The sequence below is a fragment of the Oncorhynchus nerka genome, linkage group LG22 (genome assembly GCF_034236695.1).
Source record: "Oncorhynchus nerka isolate Pitt River linkage group LG22, Oner_Uvic_2.0, whole genome shotgun sequence".
NCBI lineage: Eukaryota > Metazoa > Chordata > Actinopteri > Salmoniformes > Salmonidae > Oncorhynchus > Oncorhynchus nerka.
Genome location: NC_088417.1, coordinates 106,853,661 through 106,879,700, shown reverse-complemented (window position 1 = coordinate 106,879,700; position 26,040 = coordinate 106,853,661). Strand labels below are relative to the sequence as shown.

The following is a 26,040-nucleotide window of genomic DNA, read 5'->3' as shown; positions in this document are numbered from 1 at the left end:
AGAGAACCTTTACGAGGCCTGCCCCCGATGGTTGATTTTGGAAAGACATCAGGGCTAGACTGGAGAGAACCTTTACGAGGCCTGCCCCCGATGGTTGGTTTTGGAAAGACATCAGGGCTAGACTGGAGAGAACCTTTACAAGGCCTGCCCCCGATGGTTGGTTTTGGAAAGACATCAGGGCTAGACTGGAGAGAACCTTTACGAGGCCTGTGCCGATGGTTGGTTTTGGAAAGACATCAGGGCTAGACTGGAGAGAACCTTTACAAGGCCTGCCCCGATGGTTGGTTTTGGAAAGACATCAGGGCTAGACTGGAGAGAACCTTTACAAGGCCTGCCCCCGATGGTTGGTTTTGGAAAGACATCAGGGCTAGACTGGAGAGAACCTTTACAAGGCCTGCCCCCGATGGTTGGTTTTGGAAAGACATCAGGGCTAGACTGAGAGAACCTTTACAAGGCCTGCCCCCCGATGGTTGGTTTTGGAAAGACATCAGGGCTAGACTGGAGAGAACCTTTACAAGGCCTGTGCCGATGGTTGGTTTTGGAAAGACATCAGGGCTAGACTGGAGAGAACCTTTACAAGGCCTGCCCCCGATGGTTGGTTTTGGAAAGACATCAGGGCTAGACTGGAGAGAACCTTTACAAGGCCTGCCCCCGATGGTTGGTTTTGGAAAGACATCAGGGCTAGACTGGAGAGAACCTTTACAAGGCCTGCCCCCGATGGTTGGTTTTGGAAAGACATCAGGGCTAGACTGGAGAGAACCTTTACAAGGCCTGCCCCCGATGGTTGGTTTTGGAAAGACATCAGGGCTAGACTGGAGAGAACCTTTACAAGGCCTGCCCCCGATGGTTGGTTTTGGAAAGACATCAGGGCTAGACTGGAGAGAACCTTTACAAGGCCTGTGCCGATGGTTGGTTTTGGAAAGACATCAGGGCTAGACTGGAGAGAACCTTTACAAGGCCTGCGCCCGATGGTTGATTTTGGAAAGACATCAGGGCTAGACTGGAGAGAACCTTTACAAGGCCTGCCCCCGATGGTTGGTTTTGGAAAGACATCAGGGCTAGACTGGAGAGAACCTTTACAAGGCCTGCCCCCGATGGTTGGTTTTGGAAAGACATCAGAGCTAGACTGGAGAGAACCTTTACAAGGCCTGCCCCGATGGTTGGTTTTGGAAAGACATCAGGGCTAGACTGGAGAGAACCTTTACGAGGCCTGCCCCCGATGGTTGGTTTTGGAAAGACATCAGAGCTAGACTGGAGAGAACCTTTACAAGGCCTGCCCCCGATGGTTGGTTTTGGAAAGACATCAGAGCTAGACTGGAGAGAACCTTTACGAGGCCTGCCCCCGATGGTTGGTTTTGGAAAGACATCAGGGCTAGACTGGAGAGAACCTTTACGAGGCCTGCCCCCGATGGTTGATTTTGGAAAGACATCAGAGCTAGACTGGAGAGAACCTTTACGAGGCCTGCCCCGATGGTTGGTTTTGGAAAGACATCAGGGCTAGACTGGAGAGAACCTTTACGAGGCCTGCCCCCGATGGTTGGTTTTGGAAAGACATCAGGGCTAGACTGGAGAGAACCTTTACAAGGCCTGTGCCGATGGTTGGTTTTGGAAAGACATCAGGGCTAGACTGGAGAGAACCTTTACGAGGCCTGCCCCGATGGTTGATTTTTTGGAAATGTTTTCAGATTTTAGACTGATTTTGGAGAACCTTTAAGGCCTGCGCCCGATGGTTGGTTTTGGAAAGACATCAGGGCTAGACTGGAGAGAACCTTTACGAGGCCTGCCCCCGATGGTTGGTTTTGGAAAGACATCAGAGCTAGACTGGAGAGAACCTTTACGAGGCCTGCCCCCGATGGTTGGTTTTGGAAAGCGTTGTCGTCTGCTTTTCCACTAATGGCATAATTAGGGTTGGTATCGCTGCTGAGGTCAGAGATCAATCCGTTTGCGGGTGGAGGTTCACTAATTAGCGGGCGAGTGGGGACTACCCCCCCCCGATAGCTTGCACATTATTAGAACATTTTGAAAGGAAAAAATGTTTTTCCTAATTTTCCAAAGTTTGGTTTTGGAATATATTGGGAGCTGCAAAGACGATTTTAATATATTTATAGACGTTAATTAACCATCAGTACTGGACAGTACTGTGGAAGTTTGACGTGAATGAATTTGCAAAAGCAAATTGAATTAATCAATGATAATGATACCTGGATAGGCTATCTGGGTATTACATTTTAAATTAACCTGGGAAGTTGGTTCATCTAGGTTACTATTGCAAAGTTTAAGGTGTCTCGTTTAATTGGAAGAACCTAGAAAGGTATGTCCAACAATTTAAATAAATAAATGGAATGAGACCCAAGCAATTGAGATTGCTGGATTATTTGAACGTGATCCACGTGTGGATTTCCAACACTTCTTTTAAGAGATGTACTTGCGATTCTTCACCAGCAGTGATGCAGAATGCTGAAATCAAACGGAAGTACAAAGGGCGGTACTTCCGTCACGGAAGGTGGAGGATTTTAAACGGAACACAGGAAGTGAAAAATGTTCCCCCTCTGTTAGTTTAGCATCTCGTAATCGCACATTGTTCAGAAATATCACTTTCTAAGCACAGAATAGGGTCCTCTCACCATGGAAAGGGTGGGTTTACTAGTGACATCTCACATTAAACCTTTCGACATACTCTGCTAGCGTTATGTTGACACGGTACATACTACGGATCTGCCTGTAGTCTGTCCACACTGGTGTAGTGCGGTAGGCAGCTAAATACTACGGATCTGCCTGTAGTCCGTCCACACTGGTGTAGTGCAGTAGGCAGCTAAATACTACGGATCTGCCTGTAGTCCGTCCACACTGGTGTAGTGCAGTAGGCAGCTAAATACTACGGATCTGCCTGTAGTCAGTCCACACTGGTGTAGTGCGGTAGGCAGCTAAATACTACGGATCTGCCTGTAGTCAGTCCACACTGGTGTAGTGCAGTAGGCAGCTAAATACTACGGATCTGCCTGTAGTCAGTCCACACTGGTGTAGTGCGGTAGGCAGCTAAATACTACGGATCTGTAGTGTCCACACTGGTGTAGTGCGGTAGGCAGCTAAATACTACGGATCTGCCTGTAGTCAGTCCCACACTGGTGTAGTGCAGTAGGCAGCTAAATACTACGGATCTGCCTGTAGTCAGTCCACACTGGTGTAGTGTAGTCAGTCCACACGGTAGGTGGACAAAAATACTACGGATCTGCCTGTAGTCAGTCCACACTGGTGTAGTGCGGTAGGTGGACAAAAATACTACGGATCTGCCTGTAGTCCGTCCACACTGGTGTAGTGCAGTAGGCAGCTAAATACTACGGATCTGCCTGTAGTCAGTCCACACTGGTGTAGTGCAGTAGGTGGACAAAAATACTACGGATCTGCCTGTAGTCAGTCCACACTGGTGTAGTGCAGTAGGCAGCTAAATACTACGGATCTGCCTGTAGTCAGTCCACACTGGTGTAGTGCGGTAGGAAGCTAAATACTACGGATCTGCCTGTAGTCAGTCCAGACTGGTGTAGTGCGGTAGGTGGACAAAAATACTACGGATCTGCCTGTAGTCAGTCCACACTGGTGTAGTGCAGTAGGTGGACAAAAATACTACGGATCTGCCTGTAGTCCGTCCACACTGGTGTAGTGCAGTAGGCAGCTAAATACTACGGATCTGCCTGTAGTCCGTCCACACTGGTGTAGTGCGGTAGGCAGCTAAATACTACGGATCTGCCTGTAGTCCATCCACACTGGTGTAGTGCGGTAGGCAGCTAAATACTACGGATCTGCCTGTAGTCCGTCCACACTGGTGTAGTGCAGTAGGCAGCTAAATACTACGGATCTGCCTGTAGTCCGTCCACACTGGTGTAGTGCAGTAGGCAGCTAAATACTACGGATCTGCCTGTAGTCAGTCCACACTGGTTTAGTGCGGTAGGTGGACAAAAATACTACGGATCTGCCTGTAGTCCGTCCACACTGGTGTAGTGCGGTAGGCAGCTAAATACTACGGATCTGCCTGTAGTCCGTCCACACTGGTGTAGTGCGGTAGGCAGCTAAATACTACGGATCTGCCTGTAGTCCGTCCACACTGGTGTAGTGCGGTAGGCAGCTAAATACTACGGATCTGCCTGTAGTCTGTCCACACTGGTGTAGTGTAGTAGGCGGACAAAAATACTACGGATCTGCCTGTAGTCCGTCCACACTGGTGTAGTGCAGTAGGCGGACAAAAATACTACGGATCTGCCTGTAGTCCGTCCACACTGGTGTAGTGCGGTAGGCGGACAAAAATACTATGGATCTGCCTGTAGTCTGTCCACACTGGTGTAGTGCGGTAGGTGGACAAAAATACTTCGGCTTGGAAGGAAAGAATATCTTCTCATTTCCAACCTTACTGGCTCTAGAAGTTAATATGTTTGGCCTAACGGACTAAATCTGGAATTTATCACTCATTGCTCTGACGCTAAAAACCACTACCGGAGGCGCTCTGTAGCCTCTTCAAATGGGAACACACACAACCAATTTGAATGTATACAAAGCAGTCTGTTTGTACAATTCTGTTTGCACAATTGATTTATAGAATTCCACAGCAAAGTCTAATTCTATCTTAGATTCCTTACCCGGGGGCATCATAAATGTTGTGTCTTTTCAGATATTTTCATATCTGATCCATAATCTTCTGATTAATTAATTATTTACTTTACCTCACGTTAGTCTCATTCCAAACGTCGTAAATTGTTGGTTATCTGCACGAACCCAGTCTTCACTATGAGTCATCCATACATCAATTGTCTTAAATAATTAATTTATTACTAACTAAGTAATTCACAGAAATGCATAAACAAACAGTAAATGTGGTTACATGAAATGAGAATGTGTCCTAGTGGGCTGAACCGGCATGGCGGCTTGTTAGACAAAAGGGGAAGTGGGGGTCGACTAAGAAGTCACTACAAAGTGATAATTATAACAATTGAAATGCTAATCCTTTGCACATGAACGCTCACTCATTCGGGAACAATTGCAATCAATATATATATATTTACGCTCAGTGTGTCGGTGAAAATTTCATTTCTTTTGTAGAGTTGTCCGTCTCTCTCCCTCTCTCTCTCTGTCGTGGTTATAGTGGTTAGTTCAGAGTGACATTCATTCGTTTCGTTACAGAATGGTTGTTTCGGCAGTTGTCATTCTTCGCGTTCAATGATACCAAATTCCTAGCTGCAGACTAGTAATTAATATCAAAGACTTGTTCTTATTCTGTCGGTATCGATAGTCTAAGAGTTTAACCACGTGGTATGATTAAAAGATTAAGCAATGGTCCACAACCTTTGTCTCCCCTAATGGAGAAAAACATGGTCTGCAACCTTTAGCCATCTCGTTATTGAGGTAAGCTCGGTCTGCTGATCGAAAACCCGAGTGGGGGTTATATTCGGAGGGGCCGAAAAAGGGCTGTCCCAGGATGTCTGACCCTAACTGGGCTCAGGGGCGGTCCTCTGATTTAGTTCAAATCAAAAGGGAATTGTATTTTTCTTCATTAAACAGTCCAAAATCATATTACACAATTATACAAACAGTATCATACTCACTCATTCATCTTATACAACAATTAGATGTAAACCTCATATCTGAGGCTGTTATATAAACAGCGTTATGTGGCCACACCGTCTCCCATGAGCTTCCCCAAGTTGTGACAAACGGACCAGTTCGTAGCCTGATTCTTCACCGATCTTTTATACTTTCTCCGGAACATGAAATTTGTTCCTACCTCAAGTTCTGTGAGGTGGAAGGATTTCCTTTGTCCTCTATGAAAATATACTCTCTCTATACTATACAACGTTTCTCTGACCACAGCAACCTAGTTGAAGGAGGAAAGGGGGAGGCAGGGAGAGGGGGAAGGGGCTTTCTATACCCAAAGAGGCCAACGTCATGACACCAGGGTAGGTTAGAGGCTGCCAGGACTTACCAGGGTAGGTTAGAGGCTGCCAGGACAAACGCCAGGTCTCACCAGGGTAGGTTAGAGGCTGCCAGGTATCACCAGGGTAGGTTAGAGGCTGCCAGGTCTCACCAGGGTAGGTTAGAGGCTGCCAGGTCTCACCAGGGTAGGTTAGAGGCTGCCAGGTCTCACCAGGGTAGGTTAGAGGCTGCCAGGACTTACCATGGTAGGTTAGAGGCTGCCAGGACTTACCATGGTAGGTTAGAGGCTGCCAGGACAAATGCCAGGTCTCAACAGGGTAGGTTAGAGACTGCCAGGACAAACGCCAGGTCTTACCAGGGTAGGTTAGACACTGCCAGGACAAACGACAGGTCTTACCAGGGTAGGTTAGTGTTAGAGAGGTCAGGGTTAGTCCTACCAGGGAAGGTTATGGTTAGTCCTACCAGGGAAGGTTAGGGTTAGACCTACCAGGGAAGGTTATGGTTAGACCTACAAGGGAAGGTTATGGTTAGACCTACCAGGGAAGGTTATGGTTAGACCTACCAGGGAAGGTTAGGGTTAGACCTACCAGGGAAGGTTAGGGTTAGACCTACCAGGGAAGGTTATGGTTAGACCTACCAGGGAAGGTTATGGTTAGACCTACCAGGGAAGGTTAGGGTTAGACCTACCAGGGAAGGTTATGGTTAGACCTACCAGGGAAGGTTAGGGTTAGACCTACCAGGGAAGGTTATGGTTAGACCTACCAGGGAAGGTTAGGGTTAGACCTACCAGGGAAGGTTAGGGTTAGACCTACCAGGGAAGGTTATGGTTAGACCTACCAGGGAAGGTTAGGGTTAGACCTACCAGGGAAGGTTAGGGTTAGACCTACCAGGGAAGGTTATGGTTAGACCTACCAGGGAAGGTTATGGTTAGACCTACCAGGGAAGGTTATGGTTAGACCTACCAGGGAAGGTTAGGGTTAGACCTACCAGGGAAGGTTAGGGTTAGTCCTACCAGGGAAGGTTAGGGTTAGACCTACCAGGGAAGGTTAGATGCTGCCAGGACAAAAACCAGATCATCAGATCGGGCCAGTCCATCCATCTGGACCAAAAGCTCTGTCTTCATCCTTCTGCTGCCCTCGTGCTCTCCTCTGGACCAGGACAGCAACACAGAGAACAGAGAGCAGCATTAATAACACAGAGAGAGCATTATTAAACACAGAGAGCAGCATTTATAACACAGAGAGCAGCATTAGTAAAACACAGAGAGCAGCATTAGTAAACACAGAGAGCAGCATTTATAACACAGAGAGCAGCATTTATAACACAGAGAGCAGCATTAGTAAACACAGAGAGCAGCATTAAAAACACAGAGAGCAGCATTAGTAAACACAGAGAGCAGCATTTATAACACAGAGAGCAGCATTTATAACACAGAGAGCAGCATTAGTAAACACAGAGAGCAGCATTAGTAAACACAGAGAGCAGCATTAGTAAACACAGAGAGCAGCATTTATAACACAGAGAGCAGCATTAAAAACACAGAGAGCAGCATTAGTAAACACAGAGAGCAGCATTTATAAACACAGAGAGCAGCATTTAGTAAACACAGAGAGCAGCATTAGTAAACACAGAGAGCAGCATTTATAAACACAGAGAGCAGCATTAGTAAACACAGAGAGCAGCATTTATAACACAGAGAGCAGCATTTATAACACAGAGAGCAGCATTAAAAACACAGAGAGCAGCATTAGTAAACACAGAGAGCAGCATTTATAACACAGAGAGCAGCATTTATAACACAGAGAGCAGCATTAGTAAACACAGAGAGCAGCATTTATAACACAGAGAGCAGCATTAAAAACACAGAGAGCAGCATTAGCATTTAAACACAGAGAGCAGCATTTATAAGCAGCAGCAGCATTAGTAAACACAGAGCAGCATTTATTTATAACACAGAGAGCAGCATTAGTAAACACAGAGAGCAGCATTAGTAAACACAGAGAGCAGCATTTATAACACAGAGAGCAGCATTAGTAAACACAGAGAGCAGCATTTATAACACAGAGAGCAGCATTAGTAAACACAGAGAGCAGCATTAGTAAACACAGAGAGCAGCATTAAAAACACAGAGAGCAGCATTTATAACACAGAGAGCAGCATTTATAACACAGAGAGCAGCATTAGTAAACACAGAGAGCAGCATTAGTAAACACAGAGAGCAGCATTTATAACACAGAGAGCAGCATTAGTAAACACAGAGAGCAGCATTAGTAAACACAGAGAGCAGCATTAGTAAACACAGAGAGCAGCATTAGTAAACACAGAGAGCAGCATTTATAACACAGAGAGCAGCATTAGTAAACACAGAGAGCAGCATTAGTAAACACAGAGAGCAGCATTTATAACACAGAGAGCAGCAGCAGCATTAGTAAACACAGAGAGCAGCATTTATAACACAGAGAGCAGCATTTAAACAGACAGCATTAGTAAACAGAGCAGCATTAAAAACACAGAGAGCAGCATTAGTAAACACAGAGAGCAGCATTAGTAAACACAGAGAGCAGCATTAGTAAACACAGAGAGCAGCATTTATAACACAGAGAGCAGCATTAAAAACACAGAGTATTTACTGCCCCATTATAACACAGAGAGCAGCATTTCTATAACATTCCCCTAAACACCAGCATTTATAACACAGAGAGCAGCATTAACTAAACACCCATTTATAACACCCCCACTATAACTCCCCTCCCCCCCCAGAGAGCAGCATTTATAACTAACACAGAGAGCCCCTTCCCCCTATAACACCCCTCACCCCACTCCTTCGCCAACTCCCCCACTCCTTCTATAACTCACCCTCCCCTCTCTACGTAGCTCACCCTCCCCTCTCTCCGTAACTCACCCTCGTAACTCACCCTCCCCTCTCTCCGTAACTCACCCTCCCCTCTCTCCGTAACTCACCCTCCGTAATTCGCCCTCCGTAATTCACCCTCCCCTCTCTCTGTAACTCACCCTCCCCTCTCTCCGTAACTCACCCTCCCCTCTCTCCGTAACTCACCCTCCGTAATTCGCCCTCCGTAATTCACCCTCCCCTCTCTCTATAACTCACCCTCCCCTCTCTCCGTAATTCACCCTCCGTAACTCACCCTCCCCTCTCTCTGTAACTCCCCCCCTCTCTCTGTAACTCCCCCTCCCCTCTCTGTAACTCCCCCTCCCCCTCTCTCCGTAACTCCCCTCCCCTCTCTCCGTAACTCCCCTCCCCTCTCTCCGTAACTCCCCTCCCCTCTCTCCGTAACTCCCCCTCCCCTCTCTCCGTAACTCCCCCTCCCCTCTCTCCGTAACTCCCCCTCCCTCTCTCCGTAACTCCCCTCCCTCTCTCCGTAACTTCCCCTCCCCTCTCTCCGTAACTCCTTCTCTCCGTAACTCCTTCTCTCCGTAACTCCTTCTCTCCTTCTCTCCGTAACTCCTTCTCTCCGTAACTCCTTCTCTCCGTAACTCCCTCTCTCCGTAACTCCCTCTCTCCGTAACTCCCTCTCTCCGTAACTCCCTCTCTCCGTAACTCACCCTCCTCCAGTCCCTCTCTGGCTCATAACTGACTCCAGTTCATCTAGGAAAATGGTGGAAGGGGCGTGGTAGCGAGCCAGCTCAAACAACACCTGGAGAGAGGAGTGCATTATGTCAACTAATAAACATCAGTCTTTAACATTCATACAGGGACAGCCACGTACCCTGACCAGCTTCTCAGAGTCTCCTCTCCACTTGCTGACGATGCTGGAGGCTGAGATGTTGAAGAAGGTGGTGTTACACTCTGTGGCTACAGCCTTGGCCAGCAGTGTCTTACCTGTACCTGAGAGGAGAGGTTAGGAGTGTGTGTGGATGTGTCTGTAGGTGTGTGCGTGTGTAGGTGTGTGTGTGTAGGTGAGTGTGCGTGTGGAGGTGTGTGTGTAGGTGAGTGTGCGTGTGGAGGTGTGTGTGAAGGTGTTACCTGGAGGTCCGTATAACAGCAGACCTTTCCATGGAGACAGGATGCCAGTGAATAGCTGTGGATACTAAGGACAGAATGAAGGAATGTTAGTTCTATAGAGTCAGATCAAATTACAATTTCAAGCAGCAACCGTACTGTAAGATGGACCGTACTGTAAGATGGGCCATACTGTCAGATGGGCCATACTGTCAGATGGACCCTACTGTCAGATGGACCCTACTGTCAGATGGACCCTACTGTAAGATGGGTCATACTGTCAGATGGACCCTACTGTCAGATGGACCCTACTGTCAGATGGACCCTACTGTCAGATGGACCGTACTGTCAGATGGACCGTACTGTCAGATGGACCGTACTGTAAGATGGACCCTACTGTCAGATGGACCGTACTGTCAGATGGATCGTACTGTCAGATGGACCGTACTGTCAGATGGACCGTACTGTCAGATGGACCGTACTGTAAGATGGACCCTACTGTCAGATGGGCCCTACTGTAAGATGGGCCCTACTGTCAGATGGACCCTACTGTCAGATGGACCCTACTGTCAGATGGACCGTACTCTACGATGGGCAGTATTCTAAGATGGGCCGTACTCTACGATGGGCAGTACTCTAAGATGGGCCGTACTCTAAGATGGACAGTACTCTAAGATGGACAGTACTCTAAGATGGACAGTACTCTAAGATGGGCAGTATTGTAAGATGGGCCGTACTCTAAGATGGACAGTACTCTAAGATGGACAGTACTCTAAGATGGACAGTACTCTAAGATGGACAGTACTCTAAGATGGGCCGTACTCTAAGATGGGCCGTACTCTAAGATGGACAGTACTCTAAGATGGACAGTACTCTAAGATGGACAGTACTCTAAGATGGACAGTACTCTAAGATGGGCAGTACTCTAAGATGGGCAGTATTGTAAGATGGGCCGTACTCTAAGATGGACAGTACTCTAAGATGGACAGTACTCTAAGATGGACAGTACTCTAAGATGGACAGTACTCTAAGATGGGCCGTACTCTAAGATGGGCCGTACTCGAAGATGGGCCGTACTCGAAGATGGGCCGTACTCGAAGATGGACAGTACTCTACGATGGGCCGTACTCTACGATGGGCCGTACTCTAAGATGGGCCGTACTCTAAGATGGGCCGTACTCTAAGATGGGCCGTACTCTAAGATGGGCCGTACTCTAAGATGGGCCTTAAGTACTCTAAGATACGATGGGCCGACTCTACGATGGGCCGTACTCTACGATGGGCCGTACTCTACGATGGGCCGTACTCTACGATGTCACTCTAAGATGGGCCGTACTCTACGATCGTAAGATGGGCCGTACTCTAAGATGGGCCGTACTAAGATCTACTCTAAGATGGGTACTCTAAGATGGGGGTACTCTACGATGGGCCGTACTCTACGATGGGCCGTACTCTCAAGATGGGCCGTACTCTAAGATGGGCCGTACTCTAAGATGGGTCGTACTCTAAGATGGGCCGTACTCTAAGATGGGCCGTACTCTAAGATGGGTACCGTACTTAAGATGGGCCGTACTCTAAGATGGGCCGTACTCTAAGATGGGCCGTACTCTAAGATGGGCCGTACTCTAAGATGGACAGTACTCTAAGTAAGACTCAGTACTCTAAGATGGGCCGTACTCTAAGATGGACAGTACTCTAAGATGGGCTAAGATACTCTAAGATGGGCAGTACTAAGATGGGCCGTATTGTAAGATGGGCCGTACTCTAAGATGGACCGTACTCTAAGATGGACAGTACTCTAAGATGGGCCGTACTCTAAGATGGGCAGTACTCTAAGATCTAAGATAAGATGGGCCGTACTCTAAGATGGGCTCTAAGATGGACAGTACTCTAAGATGGGCAGTACTCTAAGATGGGCAGTACTCTAAGATGGCAGTACTCTAAGATGGGCCGTACTCTAAGATGGGCCGTACTCTAAGATGGGTACTCTAAGATGGACAGTACTCTAAGATGGGCTAAGTACTCTAAGAAGACTCTAAGATGGGCCGTACTCTAAGATGGGTACCTAAGATGGACAGTACTCTAAGATGGACAGTACTCTAAGATGGGCCGTACTCTAAGATGGGCCGTACTCTAAGATGGGCCGTACTCTAAGATGGGCCGTACTCTAAGATGGGCCGTACTCTAAGATGGGCCGTACTCTACGATGGGCCGTACTCTACGATGGGCCGTACTCTACGATGGGCCGTACTCTAAGATGGGCCGTACTCTAAGATGGGCCGTACTCTAAGATGGGCAGTACTCTAAGATGGGCCGTACTCTAAGATGGGCCGTACTCTAAGATGGGCCGTAGTCTAAGATGGGCCGTAGTCTAAGATGGGCCGTACTCTAAGATGGGCCGTACTCTAAGATGGGCCGTACTCTAAGATGGGCCGTACTCTAAGATGGGCCGTACTCTAAGATGGGCCGATTAAGATGTACTCTACTTCTAAGAGTACTCTAAGATGGGCCAAGACTCTAAGATGGACCTAAGATGGGCCGTACTCTAAGATGGACCGTACTCTAAGATGGACAGTACTCTAAGATGGGCCGTACTCTAAGATGGACAGTACTCTAAGATGGACAGTACTCTAAGATGGGCAGTATTGTAAGATGGGCCGTACTCTAAGATGGACAGTACTCTAAGATGGACAGTACTCTAAGATGGACAGTACTCTAAGATGGACAGTACTCTAAGATGGACAGTACTCTAAGATGGACAGTACTCTAAGATGGGCAGTATTGTAAGATGGGCCGTACTCTAAGATGGACAGTACTCTAAGATGGACAGTACTCTAAGATGGACAGTACTCTAAGATGGACAGTACTCTAAGATGGGCAGTACTCTAAGATGGGCAGTCTAAGATGGGCCGTAGTCTAAGATGGACAGTACTCTAAGATGGACAGTACTCTAAGATGGACAGTACTCTAAGATGGACAGTACTCTAAGATGGACAGTACTCTAAGATGGGGTACTCTAAGATGGGCCGTACTCTAAGATGGACAGTACTCTAAGATGGACAGTACTCTAAGATGGACAGTACTCTAAGATGGGCAGTACTCTAAGATGGGCAGTATTGTAAGATGGGCCGTACTCTAAGATGGACAGTACTCTAAGATGGACAGTACTCTAAGATGGACAGTACTCTAAGATGGACAGTACTCTAAGATGGGCCGTAGTCTAAGATGGGCCGTAGTCTAAGATGGGCCGTACTCTAAGATGGGCCGTACTCTACGATGGGCCGTACTCTAAGATGGGCAGTATTGTAAGATGGGCCGTACTCTAAGATGGGCCGTACTCTAAGATGGACCGTACTCTAAGATGGGCCGTACTCTAAGATGGGCCGTACTCTAAGATGGACCGTACTCTAAGATGGGCCGTACTCTACGATGGGCCGTACTCTAAGATGGGCCGTACTCTACGATGGGCCGTACTCTAAGATGGGCCGTACTCTACGATGGGCCTTACTCTAAGATGGGCCATACTCTAAGATGGACCGTACTCTAAGATGGGCCTTACTCTAAGATGGGCCGTACTCTAAGATGGGCCGTACTCTAAGATGGGCCGTACTCTAAGATGGGCCGTACTCTAAGATGGGCCGTACTCTACGATGGGCCGTACTCTAAGATGGACAGTACTCTAAGATGGACAGTACTCTAAGATGGACAGTACTCTAAGATGGACAGTACTCTAAGATGGACAGTACTCTAAGATGGGCAGTACTCTAAGATGGGCAGTACTCTAAGATGGACCGTACTCTACGATGGGCCGTACTCTACGATGGGCCGTACTCTACGATGGGCCGTACTCTACGATGGGCCGTACTCTACGATGGGCCGTACTCTAAGATGGGCCGTACTCTACGATGGGCCGTACTCTAAGATGGGCCGTACTCTACGATGGGCCGTACTCTACGATGGGCCGTACTCTACGATGGGCCGTACTCTACGATGGGCCGTACTCTACGATGGGCCGTACTCTACGATGGGCCGTAGTCTAAGATGGGCCGTAGTCTAAGATGGACTATATCTTCACGAATAACAGCACCTTGTTTCCTACTGCTTTTAGTGTAGACATATTCAGAAGTAGAATGGAAGTGTTACGGCAGCAGAGAAAGAGCATGGTGCTTACGGCCTGTACCTTAATAGGGTAGACGACAGCAGAGAGAGAGCATGGTGCTTACGGCCTGTACCTTAATAGGGTAGACGACAGCAGAGAGAGAGCATGGTGCTTACGGCCTGTACCTTAATAGGGTAGACGACAGCAGAGAAAGAGCATGGTGCTTACGGCCTGTACCTTAATAGGGTAGACGACAGCAGAGAAAGAGCATGGTGCCTACGGCCTGTACCTTAATAGGGTAGACGACAGCCTCTTTGACTAATCGCTTGGCGGCCTGCAGGCCTATAATGTCATCCCAGCGCACAGCAGGGTTCTGTAAATAGATGTCCTTTAGAGAGAGGAGAGGGGTGGAGCTCAGACCTTCATTAATAAACACACACATTCCATACAATGGTAGCTCTTCAGTCCTCTGGTGTTTCACCTGAGTATTACAGATTAAAAGAACGTCTTCAACGACTTCCCAAAATAACTAAAAAGGATCCTGCTAATAACAGCTCTTACCCTGACTCATAACAGCTCTTACCTTGCTCATAACAGCTCTTACCCTGCTAATAACAGCTCTTACCCTGCTAATAACAGCTCTTACCCTGACTCATAACAGCTCTTACCTTGCTCATAACAGCTCTTACCCTGCTAATAACAGCTCTTACCTTGCTCATAACAGCTCTTACCCTGCTAATAACAGCTCTTACCCTGCTCATAACAGCTCTTATCCTGCTCATAACAGCTCTTACCCTGCTCACAACAGCTCTTACCCTGCTCACAACAGCTCTTACCCTGCTCACAACAGCTCTTACCCTGCTCACAACAGCTCTTACCCTGCTCATAACAGCTCTTACCCTGCTCATAGCAACTCTTACCCTGCTCACAACAGCTCTTATCCTGCTCATAACAGCTCTTACCCTGCTCACAACAGCTATTACCCTGCTCACAACAGCTATTACCCTGCTCACAACAGCTCTTATCCTGCTCACAACAGCTCTTACCCTGCTCATAACAGCTCTTACCCTGCTCATAACAGCTCATAACAGCTCTTACCCTGCTCACAACAGCTCTTACCCTGCTCATAGCAACTCTTACCCTGCTCACAACAGCTATTACCCTGCTCACAACAGCTCTTACCCTGCTCACAACAGCTCTTACCCTGCTCACAACAGCTCTTACCCTGCTCACAACAGCTCTTACCCTGCTAACAACAGCTCTTACCCTGCTAACAACAGCTCTTACCCTGCTCATAACAGCTCTTACCCTGCTCATAACAGCTCGTACCCTGCTCATAACAGCTCTTACCCTGACTCATAACAGCTCTTACCCTGCTCATAACAGCTCTTACCCTGCTTATAACAGCTCTTACCCTGCTAACAGCTCTTACCCTGCTAATAACAGCAGCCAGATCTCTCATCTCACTGTTCATCCCAATGAAGGCGCTGAGTGGTTTCAGAAGAGGCTCCTGGAGAGAAGAGAACACCATTTTGTGGTTTGAAATTAGCTCTACACACACAGACCATAGCTCTTCCATGGTCTGTGTGCATATGTTCAAACTGTATACGTTACCATGGGTTAAGGGGGGTACAGTACCATGGGGTCTGGAGGGTAGGGTTAGGGGTCAGTACAGTACCATGGGGTCTGGAGGGTAGGGTTAAGGGGTCAGAGTACAGTATCATGGGGTCTGGAGGGTAGGGTTAAGGGGTCAGAGTACAGTATCATGGGGTCTGGAGGGTAGGGTTAGGGGTCAGTACAGTACCATGGGGTCTGGAGGGTAGGGTTAGGGGTCAGTACAGTACCATGGGGTCTGGACGGTAGGGTTAGGGGTCAGAATACAGTACCATGGGGTCTGGAGGGTAGGGTTAGGGGTCAGAGTACAGTACCATGGGGTCTGGGCGGTAGGGTTAGGGGTCAGTACAGTATCATGGGGTCTGGACGGTAGGGTTAGGGGTCAGAGTACAGTACCATGGGGTCTGGACGGTAGGGTTAGGGGTCAGAGTACAGTACCATGGGGTCTGGACGGTAGGGTTAGGGGTCAGTACAGTATCATGGGGTCTGGACGGTAGGGTTAGGGGTCAGAGTACAGTATCATGGGGTCTGGACTGTAGGGTTAGGGGGGTCAGTACCATGGGGTCTGGACAGGGTTAGGGGTCAGAGTACAGTATCGGGGTCTGGATGGTAGGGTTAGGGGTCAGAGTACAGTACCATGGGGTCTCGGTAGGGTTAGGGGTGGTCTGGTCTGGATGGTAGGGTTAGGGGTCAGAGTACAGTACCGTGGGGTCTAGACGGTAGGGTTAGGGGTCAGAGTACAGTACCATGGGGTCTGGATGGTAGGGTTAGGGGTCAGAGTACAGTATCATGGGGTCTGGATGGTAGGGTTAGGGGGTCAGAGTACAGTACCATGGGGTCTGGATGGTAGGGTTAGGGGTCAGAGTACAGTATCATGGGGTCTGGATGGTAGGGTTAGGGGTCAGAGTACAGTACCATGGGGTCTGGATGGTAGGGTTAGGGGTCAGAGTACAGTATCATGGGGTTTGGAGGTTAGGGGTCAGAGTACAGTATCATGGGGTCTGGACATTAGGGTTAGGGGTCAGAGTACAGTACCATGGGGTCTGGAGGGTAGGGTTAGGGGTCAGTACAGTATCATGGGGTCTGGACATTAGGGTTAGGGGTCAGAGTACAGTACCATGGGGTCTGGACGGTAGGGTTAGGGGTCAGAGTACAGTATCATGGGGTCTGGACATTAGGGTTAGGGGTCAGAGTACAGTATCATGGGGTCTGGACGGTAGGGTTAGGGGTCAGAGTACAGTATCATGGGGTCTGGACGGTAGGGTTAGGGGTCAGAGTACAGTACCATGGGGTCTGGAGGGTAGGGTTAGGGGTCAGAGTACAGTATCATGGGGTCTGGACGGTAGGGTTAGGGGTCAGAGTACAGTACCATGGGGTCTGGAGGGTAGGGTTAGGGGTCAGAGTACAGTATCATGGGATCTGGACGGTAGGGTTAGGGGTCAGAGTACAGTACCATGGGGTCTGGACGGTAGGGGTCAGAGTACAGTATCATGGGGTCTGGAAGGTAGGGTTAGGGGTCAGTACAGTATCATGGGGTCTGGACGGTAGGGTTAGGGGTCAGAGTACAGTACCATGTGGTCTGGATGGTAGGGTTAGGGGTCAGAGTACAGTACCATGGGGTCTGGACGGTAGGGTTAGGGGTCAGAGTACAGTATCATGGGGTCTGGATGGTAGGGTTAGGGGTCAGAGTACAGTACCATGTGGTCTGGATGGTAGGGTTAGGGGTCAGAGTACAGTACCATGGGGTCTGGACGGTAGGGTTAGGGGTCAGAGTACAGTATCATGGGGTCTGGATGGTGGTGTTAGGGGTCAGAGTACAGTACCATGGGGTCTGGACGGTAGGGTTAGGGGTCAGATTACAGTATCATGGGGTCTGGACAGTAGAGTTAGGGGTCAGTACAGTATCATGGGGTCTGGATGGTAGGGTTAGGGGTCAGAGTACAGTATCATGGGGTCTGGACTGTAGGGTTAGGGGTCAGAGTACAGTACCATGGGGTCTGGACGGTAGGGTTAGGGGTCAGAGTACAGTATCGTGTGGTCTGGATGGTAGGGTTAGGGGTCAGAGTACAGTACCGTGGGGTCTAGACGGTAGGGTTAGGGGTCAGAGTACAGTACCATGGGGTCTGGATGGTAGGGTTAGGGGTCAGAGTACAGTATCATGGGGTCTGGATGGTAGGGTTAGGGGTCAGAGTACAGTACCATGGGGTCTGGATGGTAGGGTTAGGGGTCAGAGTACAGTATCATGGGGTCTGGATGGTAGGGTTAGGGGTCAGAGTACAGTACCATGGGGTCTGGATGGTAGGGTTAGGGGTCAGAGTACAGTATCATGGGGTTTGGAGGTTAGGGGTCAGAGTACAGTATCATGGGGTCTGGACATTAGGGTTAGGGGTCAGAGTACAGTACCATGGGGTCTGGAGGGTAGGGTTAGGGGTCAGTACAGTATCATGGGGTCTGGACATTAGGGTTAGGGGTCAGAGTACAGTACCATGGGGTCTGGACGGTAGGGTTAGGGGTCAGAGTACAGTATCATGGGGTCTGGACATTAGGGTTAGGGGTCAGAGTACAGTATCATGGGGTCTGGACGGTAGGGTTAGGGGTCAGAGTACAGTATCATGGGGTCTGGACGGTAGGGTTAGGGGTCAGAGTACAGTACCATGGGGTCTGGAGGGTAGGGTTAGGGGTCAGAGTACAGTATCATGGGGTCTGGACGGTAGGGTTAGGGTCAGAGTACAGTACCATGGGGTCTGGAGGGTAGGGTTAGGGGTCAGAGTACAGTATCATGGGATCTGGACGGTAGGGTTAGGGGTCAGAGTACAGTACCATGGGGTCTGGACGGTAGGGGTCAGAGTACAGTATCATGGGGTCTGGAAGGTAGGGTTAGGGGTCAGTACAGTATCATGGGGTCTGGACGGTAGGGTTAGGGGTCAGAGTACAGTACCATGTGGTCTGGATGGTAGGGTTAGGGGTCAGAGTACAGTACCATGGGGTCTGGACGGTAGGGTTAGGGGTCAGAGTACAGTATCATGGGGTCTGGATGGTAGGGTTAGGGGTCAGAGTACAGTACCATGTGGTCTGGATGGTAGGGTTAGGGGTCAGAGTACAGTACCATGGGGTCTGGACGGTAGGGTTAGGGGTCAGAGTACAGTATCATGGGGTCTGGATGGTGGTGTTAGGGGTCAGAGTACAGTACCATGGGGTCTGGACGGTAGGGTTAGGGGTCAGATTACAGTATCATGGGGTCTGGACAGTAGAGTTAGGGGTCAGTACAGTATCATGGGGTCTGGAGGGTAGGGTTAGGGGTCAGAGTACAGTATCATGGGGTCTGGAGGTTAGGGGTCAGAGTACAGTATCATGGGGTCTGGACGGTAGGGTTAGGGGTCAGAGTACAGTATCATGGGGTCTGGACGGTAGGGTTAGGGGTCAGAGTACAGTACCATGGGGTCTGGGCGGTAGGGTTAGGGGTCAGAGTACAGTACCATGGGGTCTGGACGGTAGGGTTAGGGGTCAGAGTACAGTACCATGGGGTCTGGACGGTAGGGTTAGGGGTCAGAGTACAGTACCATGGGGTCTGGACGGTAGGGTTAGGGGTCAGAGTACAGTACCATGGGGTCTGGAGGGTAGGGTTAGGGGTCAGAGTACAGTATCATGGGGTCTGGAGGTTAGGGGTCAGAGTACAGTATCATGGGGTCTGGACGGTAGGGTTAGGGGTCAGAGTACAGTATCATGGGGTCTGGACGGTAGGGTTAGGGGTCAGAGTACAGTATCATGGGGTCTGGAGGGTAGGGTTAGGGGTCAGAGTACAGTATCATGGGGTCTGGACGGTAGGGTTAGGGGTCAGAGTACAGTACCATGGGGTCTGGACGGTAGGGTTAGGGGTCAGAGTACAGTACCATGGGGTCTGGAGGGTAGGGTTAGGGGTCAGAGTACAGTATCATGGGGTCTGGAGGTTAGGGGTCAGAGTACAGTATCATGGGGTCTGGACGGTAGGGTTAGGGGTCAGAGTACAGTATCATGGGGTCTGGACGGTAGGGTTAGGGGTCAGAGTACAGTATCATGGGGTCTGGAGGGTAGGGTTAGGGGTCAGAGTACAGTACCATGGGGTCTGGACGGTAGGGTTAGGGGTCAGAGTACAGTATCATGGGGTCTGGAGGGTAGGGTTAGGGGTCAGAGTACAGTACCATGGGGTCTGGACGGTAGGGTTAGGGGTCAGAGTACAGTACCGTGGGTTCTGACAGACTGTTGGATGCATCCTGGATAAGGCCTCTGCAATCAATCAGCTGACCCTAATAGAGAAAAGCAACACAACCACAGGACTATCAACATAGAAAAATACCAGCAGCTAAAACTCATGAAACACTTTGACACTGTGTGTATGTGTCTGTGGATGTGTTTAACTATACTTGTGAGGACCAGAAGTTCCCACTAGAATAGTAAACAAACAAAAAGTGGACATTTGGTTTGTCCCCACAAGATGAAATGTTATTTCTAGGGGGGTTAGGATTAGGTTTAGGAGCTAGGGTTACGGTTAGGATCTAGGGTTACGGTTAGAATTAGGTTTAGGATTAGGTTTAGGAGCTAGGGTTACGGTTAGGAGCTAGGGTTACGGTTAGGATTAGGTTTAGGAGCTAGGGTTACGGTTAGGAGCTAGGGTTACGGTTAGGATTAGGTTTAGGAGCTAGGGTTACGGTTAGGATCTAGGGTTACGGTTAGAATTAGGTTTAGGATTAGGTTTAGGAGCTAGGGTTACGGTTAGGATTAGGTTTAGGAGCTAGGGTAACGGTTAGGATCTAGGGTTACGGTTAGGATTAGGTTTAGGAGCTAGGGTTGCGGTTAGGATTAGGTTTAAGAGCTAGGGTTAGAATTAGGTTTAGGAGCTAGGGTTAGGATTAGGTTTAGGAGCTAGGGTTACGGTTAGGATTAGGTTTAGGAGCTAGGGTTACGGTTAGGATTAGGAAAAATAAGATTTAGAATGGGACTGAATTGTGTGTCCCCTCTCGAGGTTAGTTGTACAAAACTGTGTGTGTGTTTCCGTTCCCTACCTTCTTCATCTGTCCTTCTCCAGCTCCGTTCCTGATGATGGGGGAAACATTCAGGCCGAACTCTGTCGGCTCTGGAGGAGAGGAGCGCCCAGCGTTCTCCTGCAACCATCAACAATATCTGCCAATCATAGTGATCAGCAGGAACAAACCTATTCCCCATATTAGAGGTCGACCAATTATGATTTTTCATTGCCGATTATTGATTATTGGAGGACCAAAAAAAAGCCGATACTGATTAATCGGACAATTTTTTTTTTTTTGTAATAATGACAATTACAACAATACTGAATGGCTACTTTTCTTTTACCTTAATATAATACATCACTAAAATAAATTTAGCCTCAAATAAATAATGAAACATGTTCAATTTGGTTTAAATAATGCAAAAACAAAGTGTTGGAGAAGAAAGTGAAAGTGCAATATGTGCCATGTAAGAAAGCTAACGTTTCAGTTCCTTGCTCAGAACATGAGAACATATGAAAGCTGGTGGTTCCTTTTAACATGAGTTTTCAATATTCCCAGGTAAGAAGTTTTAGGTTGTAGTTATTATAGGAATTATAGGACTATTTCTCTCTATACCATTTGTATTTCATATACCTTTGACTATTGGATGTTCTTATAGGCACTTTAGTATTGCCAGTGTAACAGTGTAGCTTCCGTCCCTCTCCTCACCCCTACCTGGGCTCGAACCAGGAACACATCGACAGTCACCCTCGAAGCATCGTTACCCATCGCTCCACAAAAGCCGCGGCCCTTGCAGAGCAAGGGGAACAACTACTCCAAGTCTCAGAGCAAGTGACGTCACCGATTGAAACGCAATTAGCGCGCACCCCGCTAACTAGCTAGCCATTTCACATTGGTTACACCAGCATAAACTCGGGAGTTGATAGGCTTGAAATCATAAACAGCTCAATGCTTGAAGCACAGCGAAGAGCTGCTGTCAAACGTACGGAAGTGCTGTTTGAATGAATGCTTACGAGTCTGCTGCCTACCAGTCAGACTGCTCTATCAAATATCAAATCATAGACTTAATTATAACATAATAACACACAGAAATAAGAGCCTTTGGTCATTAATATAGTCAAATCCGGAAACTCATTTAGAAAACAAAAGGTATTTTCTTCTTTTCTTTTGCACAACCTTCAATGTTATGTCATAATTATGTGCAAATTAATTACGGTCTTTGTTAGGAATAAATGGACTTCCCACGGTTCACAACGAGCCAGGCGGCCCAAACTGCTGCATATACCCTGACTGCTTGCACGGAACGCAAGAGAAGTGACACAATTTCCCATGTTATAAGAAATTCATGTTAGCAGGCAATATTAACTAAATATGCAGGTTTAAAAATATATACTTGTGTATTGATTTTAAAGAAAGGCATTGATGTTTATGGATAGGTTTGGTGCAACGACAGTGTAAATCATCACCCGTTTGGCGAAGTAGGCTGTGATTCGATAAGAAATTAACAGGCACCGCATCGATTATATGCAATGCAGGACACTCTAGATAAACTAGTATTATCATCAACCATGTGTAGTTAACTAGTGATTATGTTAAGATTGATTGTTTTTTATAAGATAAGTTTAATGCTAGCTAGTAACTTACCTTGGCTTCTTGCTTCCCTCACGTAACAGGTTAGGGTTAGCTGCCATGCAGGCTCCTCGTGGAGTGCAATGTAAGGCAGGTGGTTGGAGCGTTGGACTAGTAACCGGAAGGTTGCAAAAACGAATCCCCGAGCTGACAAGGTAAACATCTGTCGTTCTGCCCCTGAACAAGGCAGATAACCCACCGTTCCTAGGCCGTCATTGAAAATAAGAATGTGTTCTTAACTGACTTGCCTTGATAAATAAAGGTGTAAAAGTTTTTTTTGTAATAGTGTCCAAAAATACCGATTTCCGATTGTTATGAAAACTTGAAATCGTCCCTAATTAACCGGCCATTCAGATTAATCGGTCGACCTCTAACCCCATATAGTGCACTATATTTGACCAGGTCCCATAGGGTTCTATATAGGGAATAGAGTGCCATTTGGGATGTCACATGGTACAAACAGCCTGTTCCATCTGGTGTGTCTATAGTGAAATGTAAGCACATTCAGTAAACTAATTTGATTGTTGGAAACAGAGTGGTGTGAAAACGTACACCAACAGCTTTACTGGCGTCCTTGACCACCATCTTGGGTTCTGTCTTCTTGACTCCACCCCTGGAGGGGGGTCTGTGGGAGGAGTTTATTCTGGGCAGGGGCTGACCTCCAGGGATCCTGGAGGGCACAGACAGGTAGACGGACAGACAGAACACAGCAGACAGCTAAGAGCTACACAGAACACTGATATTGAGCCAAAAATCCAACACCTCTGAACAACTCTGAAGCTTGTTTTAACAGAGAAAAAAGGCTCACCTCTTTTTTCCACAACTTCTTGCATGTCTACTTTCAACTAGATTGAAAAGAGATGAACAGGAGATAACCCAAAACACATAGCAATTAATGATATGATATATTACCACAACATAACCTATATCTCTGAAACTGCAGGTTCTTTTTCAATAGGTTTTCATTGAAATTGTGTATGTATACATTATTTTGTTTTGCTACAGAAAATGCAGTGTCTTATGAGCCCACGTGGGCTGGGCATCGTTGAAGATGCATGGCACTATAATAATACAAACATCTAAATGATTCAAGTGAGATCCTGTCGCCACGCCAACCTGGTTCTGGCAGTTTCTTGGTTAGTTTGGGATATCTCTGGAACTTGATGAAGTAGTAACTCTCATACTCCATCAACACAGTGTCCAGGTCTATATTGTCACACACTTCAAACCGCCGGAAGCAGACATTGGTATCCTGTTCCAGAGCACTGGCAGCATCCATGTACCTGTCAACAACATAGTCATGTTCAAGTCGAGCCCTCTGTAGACCTAGGCTACTTTACAGGAATCAGACTAGATATGCAGTATATCACACGGACTTACCCTGCCTCCATTAAATGATGAAAGATTAATATGAGTAGATTTCTTCTTCTGGACTCTGTTCTCATTTCATCCTAATGTAAGAAACGAGTTAATCAGTGTAATATAATGATAAGCCAGGTAACAACCAGACATCTGCAACATGATCAGCTTTCTGTTCCAGCACCATATTCACCACACAGCACCAAGACAGACTGCCTAGGCAACAGTGGACGCTGAATGACTCATGCACCTAGCTAGCTAACTGGTAAGCTTGTGAAAGTTAACTTACTTAATACAAACACGATGCGAAAAATATAGTGATTCCTTTGTATATTAAGCCATATTGATCTAAACAATACTCACCGCCTCTCTTGCTTGATTCGCGGTTCTGATAGATTGATAAGAAAGTTCCATTGTGGATGTTGCGATCTGTCGGCGTGACACTTTGTGGTTTCTGGTTTGGGCAAAATGCCGTGTTCAAGACAACTGGGAACTCGGAACATACGAGACCAAATCATGACTTCAGTGGTCTTTAGGTCGGCATGTCGGAGCTCTAGAAAGAGATCCGGGTTGGAATTCCGTTCAAATGGATTTTTTCCCAGTCGGAGCTCGTTTTTTCCCCGAGTTCCCATTTGTTTTGAACGCACTGAAGTCTGAGATTTCCGAGTTCCCAGGTGTTTTGAATGCGGCATTACTGACCATAGCGACGAACAAACAAAACGTTTTGGAAGCTGATTCGGGTCTCTCCCATAACTCCGCCCCATAGGTACTGTTGCTACTTGCTGCCACCTAACCGAACCAGACGACCAAGTCTCTCATCAACTATGGGTGCATTCGTAAATTCACTCCGGGGTGCCGGAGTGTGCTCTGGGCGTTCGTAAATAAACACCCGGAGTGTGCTCTGGGCGTTCGTAAATAAACACCCGGAGTGTGCTCTGGGCGTTCGTAAATAAACACCCGGAGTGTGCTCTGGGCGTTCGTAAATTCGTAAAGTGTGCTCTGTCAGATTGTCAGCTGCTAAATCCTGAGCGTTTCGGCTGTTGGAGCGTCCAGAGCGCACACTGCTAGCTACTTCCAGACACAAATGAGAGAACGTAAACTTTTATTTTGATCAAAATGTGTTTTTAGGCAGAAATGCCTTCTGGAACATGTGAACGTTCATGTGCCTTAATAACAAACGTGCCATCTGTAAATACGAATACAATTGTTAAATTACAAGCCTAGTTGTTTTAGCCACAGAAAAAGATGATTGGCTGAGATAATGAGTGGGCTGGACATGCCGAGAGACAAGTTCAGATCGGTCTGCCATGTAGCACGCTTCTGTCTATTTGAACTGGTCAGTATGTATAGGTAATCCTGTCTAACACGGATTTAAAAAAAATATATATATATATATCACGTAATAGAACTGCATAAGTGTTGCTCTCCACTTTCTGGAGGACCGAGTTTTGAAATCAGTGGAAGTGGTGTATGATAGCTAAGGAGTTTGAGAAAACACCTGTCTCCGGATCACATCTTCAAACTAAGGGCAACCATGGCATCTGTGACAGGGAGAAGCATCCATTCCATGTATACGGGTAAGATAGTGTGGCTAGCTACATTTTCAGATATTACTTGTTTCTAATTTTGACAGAAAGTCGTTTTCATTTCAAGATAAACTGTACTATTAGCTTGCCAGCTAACGTTAGCTGGCTGGCTCGCTAGCTAACAGTACGTGTATGATCTTTGTAGTAATATCATTCATATCTCAGAGCCGTTGTATTGATCAAATGGAGGACGTGTTGCACTATCAACTCTGTAGGAGTATATAGGAAGTCGATCACCCTCACTTTGTGCGATAATTGCCTGCTTGCGGAGGGCTACAGAGAAGAAGTGGCTATGCTGGGCATACAAATAGCTCATTTGCACAGGCTTCTAGGAAAGCCAAGACCTGTGATTTTCTCGTTTTTCTCCACTCTGAGGGCCGTGCATTGCGTTGGGCTGATGGGAGTCTCACCTTTGGGCAGGCTATCTTTGGTGGACTGGCCGCTGCTAGGAAGTGATCGCTCACTAACAGAGAATGGAGTCGGCGGGACCTTTGTTGCTGAATTGCGGGATGATCCTTTCCTGGACCTGGCTGGCTGGACAGGCAGACACGTCACCGTTTATTGCGGAAGTAGAGGGCGGCATCCTCCACTTTCTGAGCCCTCTGCGGTGACAGGATTCATGAATGGGCTGCCAACATCGAATAGCTTCGCTCTGGGGCATGATGTTCTGGCACCATCTTGTCATGCAGCGTAGGATGTTCCTTCCGTGTCGGCCAACATTGTGATGGCATCGCCGGGGTCTAAGGTGAGTTCTGCTTCACCCGGTTCTAGTGTGGGCTCTGCTATTCCTGTCATTTGTGGGGGGTGAGTTAGAGGAGCCCCTGATGGGGTTAGGGTTGGGCTGAGGGCTCCGGCTCGAAATGGACAACA

General features: G+C 47.7%; 1 protein-coding gene across 1 annotated transcript in view; it reads right to left on the bottom strand.

Moving 5' to 3' along the window:
* katnal2 (katanin p60 subunit A-like 2) overlaps window positions 1-24,216 on the bottom strand; it is a 42,505-nt gene extending 18,289 nt beyond the window's left edge. Inside the window, exons 1-13 of the mRNA XM_065007699.1 lie at window positions 23,948-24,216; window positions 23,606-23,676; window positions 23,342-23,508; window positions 23,034-23,070; window positions 22,778-22,895; window positions 20,633-20,731; window positions 19,814-19,876; window positions 15,412-15,489; window positions 14,269-14,367; window positions 9,905-9,968; window positions 9,648-9,766; window positions 9,484-9,575; window positions 6,957-7,067 (exon numbers count right to left, since the gene is read on the bottom strand). Coding sequence (XP_064863771.1) covers window positions 6,957-7,067; window positions 9,484-9,575; window positions 9,648-9,766; window positions 9,905-9,968; window positions 14,269-14,367; window positions 15,412-15,489; window positions 19,814-19,876; window positions 20,633-20,731; window positions 22,778-22,895; window positions 23,034-23,070; window positions 23,342-23,508; window positions 23,606-23,676; window positions 23,948-23,998 — 1,169 coding nt within the window. The 5' untranslated portion in view covers window positions 23,999-24,216. The remainder of the gene's footprint in view (window positions 1-6,956; window positions 7,068-9,483; window positions 9,576-9,647; window positions 9,767-9,904; window positions 9,969-14,268; window positions 14,368-15,411; window positions 15,490-19,813; window positions 19,877-20,632; window positions 20,732-22,777; window positions 22,896-23,033; window positions 23,071-23,341; window positions 23,509-23,605; window positions 23,677-23,947) is intronic.
* Between the last annotated feature and the right edge of the window lie 1,824 nt (window positions 24,217-26,040).